Source organism: Monodon monoceros, unplaced genomic scaffold (assembly GCF_005190385.1).
Source record: "Monodon monoceros isolate NGI ecotype Baffin Bay Population unplaced genomic scaffold, NGI_Narwhal_1 Super_Scaffold_21, whole genome shotgun sequence".
In the NCBI taxonomy this organism is placed as follows: Eukaryota; Metazoa; Chordata; class Mammalia; order Artiodactyla; family Monodontidae; genus Monodon; species Monodon monoceros.
In genome coordinates this window covers 109,937,338-109,961,703 of record NW_021703778.1, presented here as the reverse complement: position 1 = coordinate 109,961,703, position 24,366 = coordinate 109,937,338, and the positions used below count along the sequence as shown (strand labels likewise).

Here is a 24,366-nt window from a genome sequence, read left to right as displayed (position 1 = left end):
TTAAGTGAAGACTCAGTAGGACATAGAAGTTCAGATGCACTTCTTTAGTCTCATTCTTTTCATAATTAATTCAGAGATCTTCTATATATGCTAAAACATAAATAGTTCCAGAAATTTTATACGTATCTTTTATGATAAATGCTGTTGGCAAAAGAGCAAATTAGTGATGTGCCTCCTCCAATCCCTGGTTTTGCTAGTCCATGTCTGAGAGGATAATGGGGATACGTTCTGATAAAACACACTGTTGAGTCAGGACTAAAGACAAGCATAGCAGGCCAGGTAAACAACAAAAATGCTCCAAGTTATAAAGCCTAGGAAGCCTGCAGACACTTTCACAAGACAAATTCTATTCTTTATATTTTCTTTAAATATCATTTCCAAAGCATCTGTCTTTTCAAGCAGGGGGACAAATTTCAAAACCCAGGCCAGGAGACTAAATCCAGGTGTCTCAGGCCACGTTCATCCCCGGATAGAAAAGTACAGATGGCACTGTGTTTAAGAAGGTTCAAATTTAATGTTCTAAGAAGGCAAGCACTTTCCCTCAGCCCTGCCGCATCCCACTTTGCCTGATCTCTGGAAGACATCTGAGTTTATGATCAGGAGGAAGAAAGACAACATATAGAGGTTCCTGCTGGCAGAGACCAGCAAATATTTAGAGAACGTTGGTCCACTTAGCCAGGGCTCTCCTTTCAAAAACACTTGTGTAGAGCACTGTGGGTGGCACACTTTCCCAAAGCAGTGACCTTCTCCTAGAGCTACCAGAAGACTGCTGTTTGTATTTGATTTCCTTAATCCCACTAAAGCAGCAAAGGCGGCTTAGGTGATAATTTATTTATAAGAAATTATAATAAAGCTTCAGCAATTTGAACGCTGTGTAAAAAGTGGGAGGTATATCGTACAGAGGCAGGATAGCAGAACTTAGAAGTGAGCATTATGACAATTTTTTGGTTAATCTACCCTTGGAATCAATTTTGTTATTTTGAATTGACCGATTTTCCCTTGTTTGCTTAACAATTTATTAATTGATTTCTATGCTCACACAATTAATTCAAAAGCTGGCAAGTTTAACGCAGAGAAATTAATTTTCTTTTACCAACATGCCACTTAAAGTACATTTTTGGAAGCCGGGGTTACCAGAAAATTACCTTCAAATTAATCAACAAGGAAATTAGATGGTAGTGTCCCTTGACATCTGTCAATCCAAAATATGTCAGTTTCTCCCTTTTGTTTGAGTGGGCTTTCTCTGCTGAGTAAGGGATTAAAAAAAGAAAAAACAAACCTGGATAGTAAACACACTCTGCCTCTTAAGAGGCAGAGAAGGGGAAGCAGTTTCTTTATATAAACAGGCACTGTTTAAAAGAATTTTCTGTTCCACCTAGAGAAATTTGTAGAAAAGGGGTAAATCTTAAAAGAGAACATGACAGTGAAGCTCATCGGTTTCTTCCCCCAGCAGCTCGTTCTCCATTTTTCTTATTTGAACCCTTACTAGGTGCCACCACTCTGCCAGGCCCTACGGGAGCAGACTTGTCAGGGAGATAAAAATGAGGCCAGCCCTAAACGAGACCTGGAAGTGCAAAGTGGAGAATGTCCTGACCAGGCACGGTGGGGAGGTGCTTATGGAAGAGGCAGCCCTGGAGCTGAAGGTTTACAGACCAGTAGGATTTGATTGGCCTTTAGGGCCAAGGACTATTATAAGCCAAAGCACAGAGGTACAAACTGCTGTTTGCGTGTAGGAATTGAGAGGAGTGCAGACAGAGGGCAGGGGACAGCAGCTGGGGAAAGGCTGGAGCAGGGAAAGCTGGCTGGACTGTGGAACGCTGTGAATGCCCTACAAAGGCAGGGTGACGACTTTATAGACAAGGTGGGAACCGCTGCAGACTTTTGAAGAAAGGAACATATGACTTGAGCTATAGGAAGAAAACTGTAAGGGCATTCACTCAGTCATTTAGTCACTTATTCATTCATTCAAATGGGCAATGTTTACTTAACCTTTATCAGGCGCTGCTCTGTGCCAGTCGCTGGGGCCATCACAGTCACTAAGGAGCTCACATCCCATCTATCGAAACCTAATTAGAGTGTGATCAGGGCTATAACAGGAAGGTGAATCAAAGGAATGGCCAGCAGCCTGTTGGGGTGAGGGTAAAGAATAAGTGTGGGTAAGGCTAGTGTTCAGCTCTCACTCAGGCTTGACCCTTGGACTTCTCTCTATTTTTAGTAACCCTTCCATTTCATCAGTAAAGCTAGAAGTATGGAGTGCATCACTTCTCTTGGACTCATCTTTGATCCTCTGCTTCTCACTTCCCAGATCTAGTTAGTCATCAAGGCTGAGGAATTCTTCCTTTACCACGTCTCTTACTACTGATGTCACATCCATTCCAAGTGCCATTTGTTAACATAGACCATGGAAATCTCACGTGTGGACAACTGGGTGGGCAGCTTCCTAACTGGGCTCTCTTATTTGTTTCCCACACTGGTCCATCCTGCATTTTGCTGCCAGGTTCATCTTCCTAAAGTATTTTTACACAGAGGAAAGCAGGCCAGGAATGATACGGTCTCCCTCATTTCTTTGTGGTGTAACTTTGGAGCAATCCCACGACCTGGCTGAGCCTCTGTTTCCCCTAATTCATATGTGCATGATCATCCTTGCCACCCCTATCTTACAGAATTGCTAAAAGAGCCACATGAGGCAGTGCATTTAAGATACCCTGAAAACACACAGCACCATTTAGATATAAAGTATTATAATTACTACTCTTATTCTTCAAGAAACTTGATTGATTCTGGAATAAAATTTGGGCACCTTAGCTTTCATGGAAGTCTTGTGACCATTCAGTCCGAATGTTTACAACCTCATTTTCTATAACTTTCCTCCCTAGACTCCAAATGCTTTGCACACCATCTCCTGATCTGCCTCGTGTTTAGCTTCTCTGTACCTTTACTCACACCAACTCTCAGACCAGGAATTCCTTCCCTGGTCCCCTCCACCAGTGAAAATAATATTCATTCATCAAGACCTATGTCAAATTTCTTTTCCTCTTCTTTGGCCACTCTAGCCCAAAGTTGTCCTCTTCCCTTTGAATTCCTACCATTGTTTCTGCCGCCCAGTCAGCACTAGAGATGTACTACCTGGGACTGTTCTTTCCCTGTCTCGGCCTCTGTCTCTCTCTGTGCCTTCGAGGCACAGCGCGTCTTTTATTTCTCTGTCTACCTCTCAGGACACAGACCAAGGGAGGAACTCACTGATGAGTGGCTGCCTGGACACTGGACATCTAACTACGGTGTGAGAGCCCACGAAGTCCCTAACCTTTTGATCCTTACAGTAGCCTTAAAGGAGGTAGAGCAGGTATCGGTATTTCCATTTTATAGATAAGGATCTGGAGGCTAGAGAGATGATGTGTCCGTGATTATACAGCTAAAATACAGTTGTGATGGTCCTCCAGGTTCAGTGCTCTTTTCCACAGACCACCCTGCACCTCCTGCCACTCTCGATTCCTGTTTTGATCCATCTGAGGAGTCTAGAACTGTCCAGTTCTCCCTTCTGTCTGAAAAACTTTCAATACAAAGTTGTCTGTAGAAAATATATACTGGTAAGATTCTTCTTGGGGTTAATCACTCCTTGAATACAGCTAGTTACTTCAAGAAGCCACCCTGTTGGAACTACAGGAAACGTCCAGTGAGTTCGGCTTATTCTAGCCCTGAGGAGCACGCTTATATCTTTTTCAGGGAACATAAGGATATTACTGCTTACTGACTCTGGTAACTGAATACTTTATTTCAATGCAAAGAGTAATATAGAAGGTTCCCATCACTAAACAAATTCATAGCTGGCTACTATTAACACTAGACAACTCATTACAACAGTAACCAAAGTGAGTAGCCGGATCACATCAGCAGTGGCCATTTCCGTAATCCTTTCCCCTGAGGCAACCCCCAGGCCCCACTGTGAGGATGCAGCCATGACGGTAATTTCCAGACACTTCCTCCTCCTCTTATGAACAGAATTCCTGCCCTGTGCCCTCTTCAGAAGTAAAATGGGTAATCTGTAGGCTCCTATTAAAAACAGTCTCTCTTCGGGCTTCCCTGGTGGCGCAGTGGTTGAGAGTCCGCCTGCCGATGCAGGGGACGTGGGTTCGTGCCCCGGTCCGGGAAGATCCCACATGCCGCGGAGCGGCTGGGCCCGTGAGCCTGTGCTCCGCAACGAGAGAGGCTACAACAGTGAGAGGCCCGCGTACCGCAAACAAACAAACAAAAAAAACAACAGTCTCTCTTCACAAAAATATATGCACCAAGAACAGAAATGGGGAAAAGATCAATTCCTAGTGATAAACATAAGCTAAGCCAATATCTTCTGAAATGCTAAAATACTCGATTTTACAGTTATAATTCAATAAAGATAATATTGGATATTAACAGAGACTTAGAGTTTTCAGAACATTTTCACTCATGTTGTATTAATCTCATAGTAACTCTGTGATATTTCAGAAGGGGCACTATTATTTGCTTTCAGCAGACTCAGGGAGGCTAAATGATTTCCGTAAAGTCATATACATACCAAATGGCAAAACCAGGACTAAAACCTACATTTGTTGATTTTAAGACCACGGCTTAGTACATTCTACCAAGTCACCAGAAATGCCATCTACAAGATTATTTTTGATATTAGTCATTACATATACAAGAGCTACTTATAAATGTCTGTATTGATGATTACTTTCAGCTTTTAATAATTTATAGATAATTTTTATTAATTTGTTTGGTAGCTGTATTGGGCAAAAACAATGACTATTACATAGCTGATGGCTGCAGACTTTAGATTCCAGTGACATTTGTGAATCAGCTTCTGTACAAATAGTTCAGTCTTCAACTAATGGTTAATTTTTCTACAACCCACCAAATTGATTCTGTGGTAGTCTTAACCAATCATAAATATGCCTACTGAATTGTCTAGTTATTTTGGTAAGACATATAACAATCCCTCTATCTATCCACAGACCCATTTTTCTATCTCCCTCTGACTTGTAGAAGATACTACAAACAGTTCTGGAAGTTCACTAGCATTCAGTACTCTTAATTCTGATTTTCTAAGTGTTATGTTCAAATTCCAACATGAGTGCTGGAAACAAAAGACCGAACCAAACTAGAAGTAGCACAAGTGTTATGGCTCACGGCAGAACCATCAGGCACAGCTTGGAAGAAAGTCCTTCTCTATGAATGAAGCTAAAATAATTCACAATTTTCCCAAACTCATTATTATCCCCTACTCATTTCTAAAAAAGGATTCACGGCAGGACATTGCATCTCTTTCATTGTGACGCCATTCGCCTTCTCCTGCACTCTGTGCCCAGATAGGCTAGTGGGATGCTAGGGGTGTGACTGATGGTGAGTTCCAATGGTGCTAATAGTAACAAGTCATACATACAGGGAGAGGCTTTTGGTCAGGTTTCCTCTGGAGCTGGAAGTGTCCGCTCTGGGCCTGGTACCCTGCTTGTGTGTCCAGTACCCACCCCCGCAGTTGGCTCTGGGCTCCTCCATTTGGCTAACTCTGGATGCCCAGACCTAAAGACTTGCCCTGCTCTATCGTTGGTTTCTTACATAAGACGTCACATGGCAGCTAATAATTACCCCCAAACAAATAGCCCAGTGAGAAATGTGCAGATTTCAAGAGGCCCCAAATGGTATCTTCTGTCAGCCCTCCTTCACAGTAGTCAAACACCACATCTATTGACCTTTAAGCTCTACAATTCTATGACTCTTAAGAGGGAATGGGGGAAAAAAAATGTAGGAAAAGAATCTCAGAAGAGTTTGTGGTATTTGTTCTCGGGGTCAAATGGACAGTGCGGATGCTCTGTCATTCTCTGAGATGGATTGTCTGTTTGTGCCTCTGTATTTTTTGAAAATTCAGTGGGATGGGGATGGGGACACACACCCTAGAATTGACGTGACATATTGCCTGTCCACACTCCATTGAAGCCATGGCCTCCCTAGGCTCATATTACCACCTTGGAGCCCACATTCTGGGCCTGACCCCAGCCTACTGCCCCTCCCACCGCTTTCCCCTCCCCTGCTCCTAAGCATTCCATGGAAGTGAGGTCAGAGAGGAGAGGAAACTAGAATGAACGGAAGACTTCCTTGGCCTCCCTGGTAGGTGAAATGTGTCTTTGATGTCAAACTTTTCCATGTCCCTCTCCCTGCTCTTGCTGCCCAAATTCTCCCTACTCTGTTCTAGCTCTGCTGATACCCATGATCCCAAATCACACTCTGTTCCATCCCCACACCCTGCCTATTGCCTTTGAAGAATATCAGAAGAAAAGAACAGCCCTCTAATACTAGATGGTACTGCTTTACTGCATCACAGATTACTACCGCCTCAGCTTCTCTCATTTACTCCTTCTTTCTCCAGCTTCCCCGCCCCCCTCAGGGGGGTCACTGGGCACCTCTGAGTGCTGTTTCTCCTGCTGTTCATCTCACTGGTTACCTTAGTTTCTTAGTTACAGGCACGGTAATCAACTCCAGGGTAACCAATTTTCCTCTTCACAAAAGTCTGAACTGGCAAGAGAGACACCCTAACGCCTGGGAGCCTCTTCTAAGCTAAAGGTCTACAGTCCCAGGCCTGGGAACTGAGGGAGGCCAAGCTACAGGGATGGATAACTTTTCCCTAGGAAAAGAGAGCTCCATATTTGTTGCTCTTGTAAGATGGACTTCTGCCCGTATTTTAGATGGAAAAAAGTAAAAAAAAAAAAAAAAAAAAAAGAAAAGAAAAAAAGATGAGAGAGAACAAGCTTGGCTAGCAAAGGCTCAAGGAAAAATAAATTTCTTCCTTTCCCTAAGAAGGGTTCTCCTTGTGTCTGCCAGTCATAGCTCCGAGTCAGGTCAAGGAACCTGTAGATTTTTCTGGATATATATTTTCCTGCTCTGTAGGGTATTGGCTGCACAATCTGATAAGAGCCGTGACTAAATGAAGCCTATGATTTGTATTTCCACAGCCGCAAGCGTACTGGCTGTTTCTCCTCCTCCAGCTTTCCTCCCCCCCTTTGGCTCTGGAAGGTTCGTTACTTACAGTTACTGTAGAATCAGCCTGAACTGGCCAAAATCAGTGATGGAATTTATAGCATAATAAATGCCCTGCCACACAAATGCAGTTACACATGAATTGGCTTTTGAGCGATTCTTTACATTGCGGGGTGTACTATGTTTTTTTTTTAATCAATTTACCAGAATCACCTTAAGCATATTTTGAGAAGTAAAATCCTGACAGCTACAGAGCAGATTTTCCCAGAGGCAGGTATTGTTGCAGAAAAACAATATTATTGATAAAAATCTTAGCGTGTTGGAACTTGGAAGGGAAACTAAATACATCTTTTTCATTCTTCACGCCAGTCCTTTAGAGCTCCATTTCCTTAACCTCACGTTGCATTCCACTTTCTCTTTGAATTTTTATTTTTATAAAAGTGGTTTAGTACATCTCGAAGCACACTAACGAACTGTTCTCTAAGAAGAAACAGCCTTACTAAAGTTGGCTTTGAGAGGCAGGCAGAATTTGAAGAGCACTGAAAAGATAACGCACAGATTGGGGTATCAATGATTTTCCTTTTTGAGAGTCTGCAAGTTCTAAGATAACATTGGTATCTGGCCCATTTTTCTTGCTAAGTGCCCATCTTATGGGTAAATCCTGTTTTACAGCATTCTGATACACAGAAAGTTGAACTTGAGCGTGAAAGACTGAAAAAAAAAATATCAGAAAGACAGATGGCGGGCCGTCCTCCCCAGAACTCAGTTTCATAGTATGCGTGTGATTGCTAATAGGCAAGCAGTAAAAAACAATTTTCCTTGATGGAGAGGAGCTGATAAATTGTCAACATAAAGTTAGACTGGGGTTGCTCCAGTTATCGGAAGCTCTTCTGTGAGTTTGGTCCCATCAAAGTCGGCTTCTTAACAACCGTAACAAAATTTATGAATGCATATGTCTATAAAGTGACTGAAAACAACCCCTAATGCATATTTGTTTATTGTGCGTCAGCTCTGTGTGGCTTTAGCACACGCCAAAAAACCAAACACACACCCAAACCCATTTTTTGTCCAGTTCTCTTTTCTAGCCTCTGCATCTGATAATGAAAAAGTCAGGAGCCAACTGGGGATGTGATTTCCCCTTCTATCCTGAGAGCTGACTTAAACAAAAAGATCTCCTCTTAAATGGCTCCTGCATGGTTTGGGAGGGCACTCCACGGGGTTGCACTAGCTTTGCAGTGACAGAAGTGGATGCATTTGAGAGCAATGGGGAGCATTGACTATTCAGAGAAGAAAAGGATGTCTGAGAAAGAAAAATAAATAAAATCAAGGGGTTAAAAAGCAACTCAACTAATGATCTGCAACACACAGCACCGAAGTTTTGTATTATCTTTGATAGCAAGATAAAGCCTATGCAGACACTGCAAAAATAGAGCAAAAGTGATTTTCTTCTTTTTAGTTTTGAATGTTTGCTTTTAAAAAAGTAATTAAGCGTTCAATCCAGGAATATAAAATTTTATTTTCTGGGGAGAGGGAGAAGAGAGAGGGCGAAAATATGCTTGTAGTGAAAATCCAATAGCTACATACTGTATTTGATTTTTAACCGTATCACTTAAAATATTGAATATTTGCGTGGTTATCACATTCAGATTTTATGTCATTGGTTGCTGTTCATTCGAGAACAGTCGTTTAATTGCAGATGAATTGTAACTGATCTGACATGCAGAGATCTTTCTGGAACAAGGGGACTGGGTGCTCAGATAGTACTGTTTATAAAGGTTGCTACAATTACTAGAAAGGCTGGATAGCTAACCAGCATTAGAAGTAAATGAGTTGATGAACAAATAATTGTTTTTTTAATGAGAAAAAAGTTGTCATCCTTAAAGCCAGGGGTTTTAGTAAATGGTATATATAAGGGAAACCTTAGGCTGCCTGAAGCGTAGGCTTTGCTTATATTGTGCCAGGTACCCAGACATTTCCCAGAATCTAGATACCTAACAGTGTACAGACCAAGTAGTTGGGTGACTGAGGTCTGTGTGAGTCTTCCTTTTCTGATTCATTTTGCAATCCAAGATTTCAATGCATAAAGAATTTAGGTTTTTTTCTTGAGTTACTGGTTCTAGAAAAATCATATTTCTGCTTTCAGAATATCTACTTATACCAGCATCTAAGATTCAAGGCGGGGTGAGGGGAGGAAATCCCTGTCCTCAATCTAGGGCAGAATGATGGAAGGAAAAATACACTGAGAAAATTCCAAAGGGAATTTTTCAATGACTTAAAGCCGCATACTTATTCTCTCGTCCTCGGGGCTGAGAACAATCTTCTTGGTCTCCTTTTCGGAAAATAGTGATCTTTTTCTTACAATGAAAGCAAAAGGTTTAGTTAGAATGAAACAGTCTTCATCTTCATTCTTGTTATCCTGAACACTAATTAGCCCATTGGGCTGGTATTGTACTAAATAAATACAATAAAGACTTCTTTATTAAATAAAGACGTCTACTCCCATCTACATTCGCTGCGTCAGATTAGATGTTTTCACTCCTGATTCCCTTGAGGACCAGATTTCCTGCTGCTCAATGCACTTGACGCCTTCATCTCTTTGCTGATACTATTCCGTCTGTGTAGAGTTCCTTCCCTAATATCTCTTTAGGGTAAGTCTATCCTTTATGTGCTGGCTAAAATCCTGTTCTCTTTGAGACTCTCTCGTCTTCCACCAGACATAATCATTTACAGATCTTCTTGGACTTATGATGGAGTTGCATCCTGATAAACCCACTATCAGCTGAAAGTATTTTAAGTAGAAAATGCATGTAATACATCTAATCTAATGAACATCAGAGCTTAGCCCAGCCTACCATAAATGAGCTCAGAACACTTAAACGTTAGCCTGCAGTTGGGCAAAATCATCTAACACAAAGTCTATTTTTTTAAGCTAATTTCACTTTATTTTTTTTTACAAATTTATTTATCTTTATTTTAATTTATTTTTGGCTGCATTGGGTCTTCGTTGCTGCGCACGGACTTTCTCTAGTTGTGGCAAGCAGGGGCTACTCTTTGTGGTGGCTTCTCTTGTTGTGGAGCACGGGCTCTAGGCACTCAGGCTTCAGTAGTTGCAGCACATGGGCTCAGTAGTTGCGGCTCGCAGGCTTTTGAACGCAGGCTCAGTAGTTGTGGTGCACGGGCTTAGTTGCTCCGTGGCACGTGGGATCTTCCTGGACCGGGGCTCGAACCCATGTTCCCTGCATTGGCAGGCAGATTCTTAACTATTGCACCACCAGGGAAGCCCACAAAGTCTATTTTTAAAGAAAGCATTGAAAACCTCATGTAATTCATTGAATACTGTACTGAAAGTGAAAAAGAGAATGGGTACAGAAGGGTTGAAGTGTATCAGCTGTTTAACCTCATGATCACAGGGCTGCAGCTGCCCAGCATCAGTGAGACTATTGTATTATATATCGCTAGTCCAGGAAATGATCAAAATTTGAAATCTGAAATATAGTTTCTACTCTTGTGCCATTGTAAAGTTGTGCCATTGTAAAGTTGAAAATTCGTAAGTCAAAACATCATAAGCCAGGGACCACCTGTACTTCCTCGCATTGCCCTTGAACAGATCCCTATTACAGCACATATTGTATTATTGTCCTGTCCATTTCTTTGTGTGCCTGCGTAAGCCTAGACTCTGTTCTCTGGACCAAGGACTCTCTTTTATCCATCTTTGTCTTCCTAGTACCCAGTACAGTGTGCGATACACAACAGGTACACAATCAGTACTGACTGCATGACTGAGTGAAATCAATTCCTAAATACTTGGGACAAAAGGTGATGCTAGAGAATGAAAATTATAAATTCTTCTTAGTTACAATAGACTTTTCTTTTGATTCCCCAGTTTATTATGGATGGATAAAGCTTGTTTTTGAAAATGTTTCCATTACGTAGATGGAAAACTTTGGGGGAAACCACATTCTGGAACTCTGGTTGGAACGATTAAAATTAGTTATTTCATATCAGTCTTGAAGGAACTCAAGCTGATAAGCTCTAGGGTCAGCATATGCCTTGTTCAGCTTTCTTTAAAGGCATGGGGAGCAATAAAGCTTTCCATTTTATCTTCAGTCAAATAATACTGCGGAAATATCACCTCATTTCTGACGTCAGTGATGACTTCTTCTTACCTCCATGATGTCAAAAGGGAATTATTATTATTAGAATGACAGATTACTAATGATGCTGTAAAAAAAGAGGAAGAGCTGAAATCATTACAATCCAAACACCCAACATATCCCTTCTCGTTTGAGCCTTACCGTTTGGAACTCTGAACAGAGTCATTCAGCAATATCATGGCTGTGTGAAAATTATTCTAAGTAGGAAGAAAATCAAGAGCAGGCTCCTTTGAATTCTCACTAGCAGAGCACTAGCCTTGTAACATGTTCAGGACTGAATGGCATGACTAGGAGGTGTGATTTATGTATGCGGGAAGAAAAAGATCCTTTGGGGGTCAAAATGTGTCATGGGCTCTGTGTCACCTCCACTCATGCTTTCCCCAAGGGGAGAACCACTGTCTGGGGAGGAAGTTTGGACGAGGGGCCTCTCCAGGCTTTGGATTCTGTTTCCCTTTATGGCACGGTGATAGTATGGCCTGTTGGTTCTGGGCTTCATTCCCTTTTCACCTACTGACTGGCTTGCTGCCCATCCATGTTGACTTCTGGGCCCTAATTCACTGTGGTTGACCTAACAGGGCTGAGGGCCTGAGAACAGGGAAGTATTAGGCACCACCAATTTTGTGTCCTAGAGGTAAAGTCCACATAACTTAAGGTTCCTCCACTGTGCCGAGATGCTTGGGATCTGGGTCCTTAGGCAAACTGTATCACTCTCCTGATCTTTCCAGTGCACAGAGAGGAAAGATGCACTTCAGAGAGAAGATAGTAGTTTATTACAAAATAACAATTTACGAATAAGAATATTTTACATTTCTATGCTACCTTTCTTTGAGGGGTTTGACACTTATGATATCGTTAACTCCACTTATCGTTAAAGAACTCAAGGACTTAACTGCCTCTAGGGCTATTCCAGTCAGGTTAAAAGATGTATTTCCCTTCAACTGGAAACATAACTATTTCAGACAACAGTAAGCCAACTGCAAAAACATTAAAGGGGAAAAGAGATAAATTTAATAAGAACATGATATTGTCTGTTATTTGGCATTAAAAGAGTACATATTGCGTTAAAGCGAGTAAGGAAAAGAAATTTGTCACTGCTCGTGGAATAAGGCAAGAGAGTATTACTATCAAATCATCATCTTATCTTTGCCCTCAATTTAGTATCTAGATTGATTCCTCAGGGTCTAGTCTATCCATAGGACAAGGTACAAAGTTGACTGAGCTCTCCCTAAGGATTACAAAATCCTCCCCAGACCTCTTCTCCCTTGCTGCAGTGATTTGGTTAAATGTTTGCTGGAATATTTCTCAAACCAGCAGTGCCCACGAGGCAATATGGCAGCTCTTGGTAACTGTGGGGGCTTTGTTGGAACTTCCTGGCAGGCCTTAAGCTCTCTCTTCTCAGGAGGCAGGGGCTGCTCCTATTAGGCAGATCCTCTATTTCCATTCCCCCCTGAGTATCCCAGAGGGGCTTTCACCCTAATGATGAGAGCATACTCTAGGGAGGAAGTAATCTCAACCATCAAATGACTAAGGAACACTGGAGGCAAGTCATATCGTTGTTTCGTTTCTAGCAAGGAAACAGAAGCCCAGAATAACCAGGCTGCTTGTCCAATGTTGCGTAGCAAGTAAGCAGCGATGTGCTGGTAACGGGATGAAATTTTCTGAATCCCCTCACCAGGTGTGCCCCTATTAAGCCACTCTGTTTTCATAACTTCTACAAGGAGTCATGAGTTTGAAGGACATTTAACAAGGAGCTGTTGAGAACTGTTAAATATATTCAGAACTACCAAGTAATAATCAAGTGACTCTTGATTGTACTTCCAGAGTTCTAGACACTAGAATTGGGTATAAGTGGGGTACAAGTTAAATACATGTTGATTTTCAAAAAACTGAATATGGTAGCATGAAAAATGTGTCATAGAATATGTCAACCATTAGTGAAGGTTTTTAAAAAGGAAATTGAACAAAACTTCAATTTACCTTACTTAGCAATAGGGCCTGGAAACTAAAAAATTATATAATTCTGTTGGATGAATATTCTCATCTCTATATCCCCCTTAAAGGACAGGAATATTGACCCAAGAAAAGAATATATTCTGGCCTTAGTTAGTACAGATGATGTCCAGTATTTATAAATTCCTTCTTTTTTAAAAAATATGTTTATTGAATTTCTACTACGTGACTGAAACTATTGTAGGAGCTTCAGCTTACACTGTCATGGGGGAGGAAAATTATACACAGACCAATTTAACATATGATGTTAGATTGTAAGTGTTATGAAGAACAGTAAGGCAGCAGGATAAAACAGATGAGGGGGGACAGGGGTTGTCTTGAGCTATTTTATAGGAGGTGGTGAGGGAAGTGACATCTGAGCAGAAAGCTTCAAGAAATTCAGTTGTGACCCATGGGTATATCTGCGGGCAATACATACTCCAGGGAGAATAAAAAGCAGGTCCAAAAGCCCTGGTGAAAAGGAGGTGTAAATACTGCTACCAGTCAAACAATAACGTATATGGATTGCTTCCGTAGACCATTGCCAGAAATAAGCTGAAAGCAGCGTTTCCAACATGGCAACTTAGAAATATCCACTGCCCACTGATAGTTCAGATTAAATACACACACACACACACACGCACGCACATGCACACGCACACGCACACGCACACACACACAGAGAGAGAGAGAGAGAGGGGCACGCAGTTAAGGCGGCAGGCCAAAGTGTCTCTCTTGGATATTACTACAGAGGGTGGAGAGCTGATTACAGAGACGACTCTTGTTTAAATCAGAGTCTCGTAACTCAAAGCACTTCGCAATGAGGCCACTCTTTTAGCCTGATAGTGGAGGGCATTCACAGAGAGATGGAAAAATGAGATTAGTCCCTTGTCCCCTAGGAAGTCACTACATGAGAAGATAGGAACTCCAGGATCCTGGCTCTTTTTCTGTACTTGGAATGAGTCTACCAAATCTTCTCTGGAACGTCATGTACGGTACTCCTGAGATAAAGCTGGGCTCAAGCCACAGTGGTGGTCTGCCTTCCTCAGGGGGTTCAGTTTGTGTGTATGTAGATGCTTTAAGCAAACTGTGGAGACTTGTGGGCTTATAGGAACCTAGAAGCTCCATTTATTCCAGAGATCAACAACAACAAGTTGGCCCTGCCCCTACTTCATTTCTTACATTAAAGGGCTATATTAGTCTTGCCATGATGCTAAATCAATTCCAAAGAAAACCATTTGGTCTGTGTTTCTTTTGTTAAAGGGGCAGATGACGTATTTCAGTTATATTTTGTGTCTTCTAATCAAATCCGTATTCAGGACACTTGAGCAGGGAGAAATTTCCCAGAAATAGATGCATTTTCTATATTTAGAAGAAATCATTTATTATTCTAGAGCACACGTAACTTCCAGGAGACAATCAGAAATATTATTGATGAATTACTACTTTTCCATAGTTATAGGTGCATATGCAGAGGTGTGGAAGTTAAGGTTTTGGACTGTCTAGATCAACCTTTATCAAACTCATAATACGAGTTCCATAAACATGAAACTTCACATATGAACATGTATTGTGTGCTCACCATGGACCAGGCATTGTGGTAGAACTGACTGTATGTGCACTACCCACTTTATTTCACAATAGTCTTATGAAGGAGGTTCTATTGGTACTCTCACTTTACAGGAGAGGAAATAGATGCTTAAAGAGGTTAAACAATATACTTAAAATCATTGAGTCAGGAAAGGCAGGACCAAGTCCAAATTTTGGGCTGTTTGATGTCACAGCCTATGTGGTTGATCACTCTTCAGTGAGATAGTTTTGAGGTAATGAGGGTCAGACAAGGTATCATAGCTGGAAGCCCTTGAACTCTGTAAAGAGTTAGGTAACTGCTACTTCGGACCACTGGATCAAGAGACTGCTTTAGGGAAATGGAAACTGTGGACCTTTGTAGCTATTGTTGGGGCATCTCGGCACATCCAAGAGTGCTGAGCTTGAAAAAGCGAGGGACTGTGCTTATGTTTACTTTTTGTTCTTAAGTCTGTTTATTCCTTCTTTTAAAAATCTTTTTAATTGACCAACGTCTCATAATAGATGATATTTTAAAATCTGTTAGATTGAGAATACACTTACAGAGACATCATGATAATTTTGGAAGGGTATTCGTTAGTTAAATGACTGTATATACAGAAAGGTTTGTTAATTTTTGCATCATTGATGTCATTTTCAAAGTGATCATCATTTTCATTATCCTTAGCTAGCAAAGACTCAGAAAACCAAACTGAAAAGATCTAGAATTAGTCAAAGATGGGATGCTCTTGTTTGTCTACCTGCTTTCTAAAATCTGTACAACGGAAAACGAAGTACCTGCAAGTTAGCAACATACTTGGGTGGCAGTTACTGACATAGAGTTTACAGACACTTCACAGAACGGCTAGTGATTATGCCTCTAGCTGGTAGAACAGCTAGCTGATTAGTCCCGGCAGAAATGACATATCCCAAGCTAGAACTACGGTCATGTCTTGGTAATGGGAAACGAATTCTTTAAGATCAGAAACAATGTCAATTATATTTAAGATGACACTGGAAACCATGTTGTAATGGACAATTGTGCAGGGGTGAGCAGGGACTAAAAGGAGACAATAGGATTTTAAAAACTTGATTTTATTGGTTCTCTCCTCTATTTGCATTTTTCATCAGGATAACCTCTGCCTGTAAGTTCTACCCTGGAAGTTTTTTACTCCTTCAATTTATTCTGGGTGTCTGGGTTGAGGATTGAAAGGCAATATATATGTAGTCTTAGAAAGCCTGAATGGGTTGACAGAATTTTTGGTCTTCTCTGAAAGCTCATCTATTGATTTGACAAGACAGTTACATTTTGTGAAGCTTGGAATACCGTAGTCGTCATTTCAAGACAACACAAAGCTGAAGCAAAGGCTTCAGGAGAAGCATTGATATGTCCGGACACCTGCAACATTTCTCAATCTCAGACTGGAGAAACATCCGGATGGCATCTAATCTGTCCACACTTGTCTATGAGGAAAGACTCCTAAGTGATGAGTTTCGTGTATGCTCTTAGAAATCTCCAGAGAAGGACCACCTCCCCATTCGCCCCTACATTAGTGCTGGTCATAGCTCCAAGCTAAACTTCTCCTGGTACAATTAAAACTCACTGCATACAGTTACCCTCTTGGGCAAAGAAAGAACCAGCCTCCCCATAACAACACTTCACGTATTTTTAGCAGTCTTTAACAAATCACGGAGTTGTGCCAGAACGCAGGATATTATTGAATATTGCTCTAGTTTTCAGAGATATAGAGCCTCAAAATGTTCATATCCAGAAAAAAAGTCTTGAAAGATGATTTAATAGAAATAAAGTGGTGATCACCAGATGCCAGTATGAAATCCTGATGAATAAGTGATGCTAAGATGACTCTATTTTTTTTTTTTGTTTTCTGAAAGGAATTCTCAACTAATGGCTCAAGGGAATGCTGTAGATGTGATATATTCTGATTTTCATAAGGTGCACTGGTACAGAGTAACGATATTGTAGCAGGCAAGATGGAGGAATATGGGAGCCAGATCATGGTAGAGTCATCTGGGTGCCTAGCTGCTCCAGTGGTCACATCCAAAAGACACTGATGTCAGTTAGCAGGTTCTGTAGTGGTATGTTATAGGGCTCAGTACTGTCAACATTTTCACTCTTACCTCAGAAAAAGAGACGGCATGAAATTCAATTCAATTCAATTAACACTTACTGAATGGCAGCTACATGCAGCATACTATATGCTAGGTGCTGAGGGAAGAAAGCAGAATCAGAAAGCACCCAGTATCCAATGTAGTATATGGGAAAGAAGAAGGAATTTGAAATTGGAGGATGTGGATATTTCTCTCAGTTTTGCCGTTCACCATTTATGTGACTTTAGACAAGCCAATTCATACTTCTGTGGCTCAGTTGTACCCATCTTCAAGATTGGAAACAGAGACAATTACCTAAAAGAATTATTGGGAGGCTCATATGAGGTTCTATAAAAGTGCTTCATAAAATGGAGAGAAAATAGCTAGACTGTGTTACCTCATTTGATCTGTAGAAAGATTCTTTGGGTTACATACTAATAATAGCTTTATCTTACAGGTGAGAAAAGCAAGGCACAGAGGGCTTAAGTAAAAACTAAAAATGCTATTTTAGCACTGAGGAGAAGGGACAGGTGCATTGGGGAAGATGCAAAAAGAAGTGATATTTGAGTGGTGCCATACTGGCTGAGTAAGAGTTTTCTATGTGGAAGTGTGGCAGAAAGGCGTTTTAGGAAAAAAAATATCATGGCCAAAAGCACAGCAGTGTGAGTATGCAGATGTATTTCAGGAAAGATGATTGGACTGATTTTATTAGAGCATCAGTACTAAAGAGTTCCAAAAAAGGATGATGGAGATGGTGGTAGCCAAGGACCAAATTCTTGAATATGTTGGCACTGTGAACCATTGAAGACTCAGGAGCAGAGAAGTAAATGATCACTGAGACTTTGGGAAGCTATTCCAATGGAGCAGAATTCACGGTAGAGTGGAGAAGTAAACCTGCTGGGAGGTAATTTGGGAATTTCTCACAACAGATCCAGAAAAAGGCATTAAACTGGAGGAATGGCAATAGAAACAGGTGGATTCAACCAACTCTAACAGCACAGTAAAGTGGCAGGTGATCAAGAGGCAGGGGTTGATATCTTAGTATTATAGACTTGGTTTAATAAGAATTAAACCAAGAACTAAAATCGCAGATGGTTGAAACAGTAGTAATTCCCTTCTAGTCTGCTATCATCGTGAGTCTTGTCAGTATACACAATCAGGAACACGTTTGCATATGAAAAGCCTTCAACTCTAAAATTGACCTAGCTGTGATTTCGACATTGGAAATCCTAGTGACGCGACCAGGAAACAAAGGAGGACCATGTGCCACAGAAAATAATTCTCAACCACAGATAAAATCTCTTAATAGTCGGTATTATTTTTATGAAAAATATCTTCTGAGAAATACTTTTTCAGAAGATTATGTGCACGTGGGGATCAAAACGTAAATCTTCACTTTGTCCTTTTGTAAGCTAGGGGTTGATGTCTTTTGTCACAGGACTTCAATATGTATTATTAACACTAAATGGGCAAAAGGGAGGGAGAAATGTGGAGGAAAGAAAGGACTACTGTGATATTGGTGAAATAAATTCTGGAAGATGCACTAACTTGATTTCTTAATAAGTACCAAAGATATCATCATATTAAATAGGGTTTTGTAACCTGAAATCACTGGATACACTTCAGGGATTCAAGAACTTCCTGATGGAAAATGCATTTACCTTGGGAGAGGTGCTACAGATTTCATCAAATCCTTAAAGGCATCTATGACACCCCAAAGAAAACAACTCACTGTTAAAATTATGGAAGTGCCTTACTCTACAGAATGGATACAACCATGAATTGAAAAAAATGAACAAGAGAAGATTTAAAAGATGTTCATGTTTGTGGGCTTAGAAAAGACAAAAGAATTGCCTTTAGCTAATTAGCACCCTCTAAATTTTTGCTTTTGTTACCTCATGTTTGGATATCGACAGAGATTCTTTTTTTTTTTTTTTTTTAACATCTTGATTGGGGTATAATTGCTTTACAATGGTGTGTTAGTTTCTGCTTTATAACAAAGGGAATCAGTTATACATATACATATGTTCCCATATCTCTTCCCTCTTGCATCTCCCTCCCTCCCACCCTCCCTCCCTATCCCACCCCTCTAGGTGGTCACAGAGCACCGAGCTGATCTCCCTGTGCTATGCGGCTGCTTCCCACTAGCTATCTACCTTACATTTGGTAGTGTATATATGTCCATGCCTCTCTCTCGCTTTGTCACAGCTCACCCTTCCCCCTCCCCATATCCTCAAGTCCGTTCTCTAGTAGGTCTGTGTCTTTATTCCTGTCTTACCCCTAGGTTCTTCATGATATTTATTTTTCCTTAAATTCCATATATATGTGTTAGCATACGGTATTTGTCTTTCTCTTTCTGATGACAGAGATTCTTAAAGCTGAATTATATCAGCAGCCTGAATAAACTAGCAGACCTACACGGTATTTTCTCTATTATTATTTATACTTTGACTCTTTATACCATGAGGAGGTTGGATAGATTTCAGAAATCATTTAGCTCAACACGTAGCTACAGGCAAATCCATAGCCAAATCATCCCAGATGGGGGACTGTTTATTTTTAAGTATCTGGAGCTCCCCCATCCTCCCTTAGTAATCTGTTTGTATGTGTCAGAGCAGGAACTCCCGGAACTTGAGGATTTTCAAGGAGTCATTCTCAGCACTGTATAAACATAACAGAGATTCTCTCTCTGTCTGTGTTCCTCGGTCGAGGATGTTCTACCATACCTTGAGAGGTAGGACATCACCATGTGTGTGGATAAATACTCTAGAAATCACAGTGGGGCCGGTGGGCATTTAAGAATAGGTTATAAAATGGACAGTACCACCCCGAAGGAAACTATCCTCCAAAGACAAGAGGTAAGGAGGCGACCCTATAAGTCTTTCCTTCTCTAATTTCCCTGACTACATTATCTCCTTTTGTCCCCTGTGCTATACCTAAGAAGTTCCCCCAGACCTAGACCTAATCGAGAAGGCAGAATATTGATGCGGTGCAACTGAAAGGAAGAGCCCTGTTATGTTAAGATATGTGGCCAGCAATGAGATCTAAACAACAAGGAAGCCCCTGAGGCTTAAAAAGTGGCTGGTCGAGCTAATGCACCACTGGGGATTTCAAAGCAAATGGGGACAGAGACAAGGAATGTCAGCTCACAGCTGGGAAACTTCATCGGAGGAGAGAGGGTGACTTTCCTGAGGCCTGGGGTGTGGAAGCAACGCCAATTTATATCCTACTCTCTACCTGAATTAGCAGATCCAGACTGGCACTTCTTTGGCTAGAATTCTTGGTCCTGGGTTATCTGAGTGGGTATCATATACCCTAGAAAGGAAGGTAAATCTCTGTACACTAGTGCTGTGGAATATGCTGAGCCACCAAGGGAAGGTCTTAATCAGACAAGAGGATTTTCTTTTAAAAACTTAGATTAATTTTTCCTTTGCTGAGGTCCAGTTTGTGCTGAGTGCTTCTCTGGACTTAATCCATTAAGCATTGAAGCAGAGGAGTGAACAGGGCAGACGCTGGAACCTAAATGCCTGGATCAATCCTGGCTCCTCAGTAGCTACTTAAGAGCTGTAAGAATGAATACAGGCAAAGTATTGAAACTTTGAAAGCCTCAGTTTCACCACCTGCAAAATGGGCATAATAATAGAACGTAAAGCTTGAACAATGCCCAGCACAGAGGAAGTTTTTATATAAAGTTGTGGGGATTAGACAAAATAAGTATAAAGCGGTACGGTGCCTGCCAATGTTCAATAAGTGGCACTTCTGCTACTATTATTACTGTCAGTGACAACAACGATAACACTAAAAAGTGATGGAGAAGGTGAGAACGGCCCATGTGCCAAGGACACAGAAAAAATGGAGAGAAATATAGTGACATGCACTGAGCGAGGCTTAACATCTTGAATCTTTAACTAAGGGAAAGGAAAGAAGCAAACAATGGTAATAAATTAGGGAGGATATTGGGAGTATGGAGAAATTATCATCTCTGTTTCTTTTTATTTGTGTTTATTGTGTGGTGGTGGGGTGATTACCAGTTTTATTTGAATGTTTTATAAGCTGTTAGATTTATTTACTGAGAATGAACAGATAAATAGGGATGTTATTCAGCTGTGTCATGTCACGGCTTCTCATCAGCTCTTCCACTAACTTCCAGACAAGGTTAATTAATGAGGGAGGTTCACTGTGGAGGTGGAGGGGAGAGCTGGGTCTGTTGAATGATTCATCTTATTGGGGGAACAGTGGATGAATCAACTCTCATGTTAGCCGCTCTGGGGAGGAAAGTAAGCATTGGGTGGAGACTTTCAGGATACCTTGAGAAAGAGGTACTGTCAGAGGAGTCTGCTCACTTTAACATTATATAATTTGATGGAAACTGGAACAGCGTCTAAATCTCTTCTAATCCTGGATGTTCGAGGTTTTGCTTTTTAATATTTTGTTTCCCTTCGTAGAGCAGGGTGTCTTAATCCTAAACCAGAGGAGCTCCAGAAACACTCTTCTTCCAGTTATATTTTCATGGAGGCCCCTTTTCATTCAACTCCCATAGGTGACATGTCACCTCCTCAGGGAGACCTTCTGTGACCCTGTCTAAAGTGGTCCCCACCAGCCACTCCCTCACATTACCTTGCTTCACTCTGCCTAATAGTGTGGCCTAGTGGTTAAGTGCAGGGGACATGGAGCCAGACTCCCCGAGTTCAAACCCCAGCTCCGTCCCTTCAGTGTGTGAACTTGGGTGGGTAATTAACCTCTCCAGCCTTAGTTTCTTCGTCTGTAAAATGGAAACAATGAAAACGCTTTCCTCCTGTATTGTCTTGAGGACTAACACACATAAGCTGTCCCACGCTCAGCATATTGTGGTGAACACAAATGTTAGCTACTGTTGTTTTAGCCTTCGTCGCTCTCTGAAATCACCTGCTTCATTTATTCACTTATTACGGTCTCTTTTCCCCCTGTTCGTTAGCAGTTGGCAGGGACTTTTTGGTGTTCAAAGATGAGTTTAGGATCTTGAACAAGCTCCACATTAGGAGTTCAATAAACATTTGTCAAAATAATGAATGAATGTTCTGTCAATATTTAAGAAATTAGCTTCTCCAATTTCAGATCATGTAGCCAAACAGCTTGACTGAGCTGCCCGAATGACAGAACCAACAGAACCCAAGCCACTTGGTCTCTTGCCTAGACTGAAACTCAAACTATTTCTCTATATTGTTGTTATTATGATTTTTTTTTTACCATACCTCCCACTTTTGGGCAAATAAAATGTTGCAGAGCTTTACAATCTCTAGTTTGTTGTATGAAAGTAATAATAGTTTTTTGTTGGTTTTCAAAAAATTCAGTTATCTAATGATATTGAATTACACTAGATATTGCTTTTTCAAAATATACCTCACCTCTTCCACCCTTCTTCCCTTCTGGGATATGCCTGCTACAGACCAGGAAAAACCAGGAAAGGTGAAGAACAAATGCTGACAGAAAAGTTGGAATGCCAAGAATGCATCTTTCTGGCATTAAAATGACAATAATCACTACACCTATAGTTTGCGTATAGAATTCCAAACTGGCTAAGTCTACACAGTTAACAACTAATAAATGTACAGTGTTTCCGTGAGGCAGAAAAATACATGATGGTCCTAAAGATAGTCTGTTTTCTGTCCTCCGACATATCCCTTTGTAACAGGCCAACAAATCCCTCTGTAGGGGGAGCTACTGCACAGGGCGCTGCCCGGGGGGCCTCTCCCTTGCTTTGAACCCTGTTAAAGGTTAAGGGTGTTCCACATGTGCCCTTTGGGCTGTAGGACAGCTCAGCTAAAAGTCATCCTTAGAAGGACCTGCTTTACCACAAGCTTCCTTTTTACAGAAGAATTAATGAAAAAGGAAATGCCTGATTCTAACTTTTCTGCAGCTGCTAGCCTCCTGATGACTTATGTAAGGTTTTTAAAGCCTGATGAAAATGACCGTTACCATCCCTGACAAGGTTATGGCATTGTCCCACAAGAACTGGGCTACTGGAAGCTCTAGACTCCCCAGTGGGGAAAGGTCATGCCGGCCACAGCGACAGTGCATTCCATCTGTTTGCCCTCCTCATATAATAAATATTGTTTGAAAGATTGGTTAGTGTGTTGTAAAACTGATAAGATTCGGGTTGCCAAAGGCATTTCATGAATTTCATAGGTCTTAATTTATGTTGCTATAGTAACTGAAACGTTGGAATTTCCCAAGATTAGAAAGCTTTTATATCCTTAACCTTAGAATGGTAGTAATGTAGATTATGACTCTGGACTTGGTCTTTGCTGTTGTGCGGAACATATTTTCTGTACGTGGAGTGTTCTATCTATGCTAAGGTGTGACTGAATGTTCAGTCACTGTGATTTCAAAATTAGGATTTCTGATGTCCAGCCTGATTTTTTTATCTACATGTATGAATCCTGGTGGCCAAGCTGTTATTAAAATGGACAGTCTTTCTCTAAAGAGAAAGGGGGGATTGGAAGGGGGAGGTGGGAGAAGTAGAATTCTCATAGTAGTAGTTCTAGAATGGTCATCTTAAGGGCTGATGTGAATTTGGCTTACCTTCTCCATCAAAGTGAATTTCTAGCATGTGCTGAAGCACTCGATGTATTATTAGCATGTGTTTTAAGGAAAGACACTCGCTGAGGCATTTAGGGCACCAGCACTGTCTGAAGTGAGAATGAGGGGTGTAATGAATCCCCTGACTTGAGACAGGAAGATAACTAAGAACCCTGTGGGCCGCTCCAGATCACATGTATTGATTATACGGACCCAAAGCAGCTGGAAAACCCAATGCAAGTGACCTAGGATTGACCCGAGACAGAAGTCTTTCCCCTGCTGGAGCCCAGCTTACCTTATATCCTGATGATTTGATGTGCACGCCGCGTTTGGTCAGCGTAGATTTCATTCGGATGAAAAACGAACGCTCAAGAGTGTTGTCAGTGGTTAGCAGGCTGGGGCTGGTTGATTCCACTGAAGAATACAAAAATACATACACATGATTTAGATCTCTACACAGCCCCTCTCAGCTACTGCTCAGGTACGATCCTTGAGTTCACTAAAAATAAATGACTGATGGGTGCTAAGAGTGTAGTAATCAATTTACCTCATTTAGAAAATGTTTACTTTGCAGAAAATATAAAAGAAAAATTAATGTGTCTGAAGAAACTCGTTTCCAGTTTCTAGCAGGGGCTTTTCAGGCCTTTTAAGTTCCAGCAGCTCCCCAAGTGGGGTCTGATAGTAAGTAAGTAACTGTAGCACATCCTGAGGCTTGGCTGGTGCACATGGAGAGAACAGTCACAAAAAACAAGGACCCCAGAGATTTACGGGATGAACCAAGACTCGGGCAGAGATGCTTCTGATGAAAGTAAGGATGACTTGCTTTTTGTTCTCCCTGCAAATACCTTCTTGGATCAGTTGCCTACTGGGGAGTTCTGAGAACCGTGGCACCATCAATATTGGGCAGCCATACCCTGGCCTGTGTCCTTGCCCTTCTGAGTCAGTTTCCTTCACTATGGGGAATAAGAGGCATGAAGTCTTC

At 41.2% G+C, this 24,366-nt stretch overlaps 1 protein-coding gene across 8 annotated transcripts in view; it reads right to left on the bottom strand.

Annotated features, from left to right (window-relative positions):
- NPAS3 (neuronal PAS domain protein 3) overlaps window positions 1–24,366 on the bottom strand; it is an 862,041-nt gene that overhangs the window by 41,862 nt on the left and 795,813 nt on the right. For all 8 annotated transcript variants that reach the window (XM_029239281.1, XM_029239282.1, XM_029239284.1 and 5 more), the window contains one exon: window positions 23,680–23,798. In XM_029239281.1, the coding sequence (XP_029095114.1) occupies window positions 23,680–23,798 (119 nt within the window). The remainder of the gene's footprint in view (window positions 1–23,679; window positions 23,799–24,366) is intronic.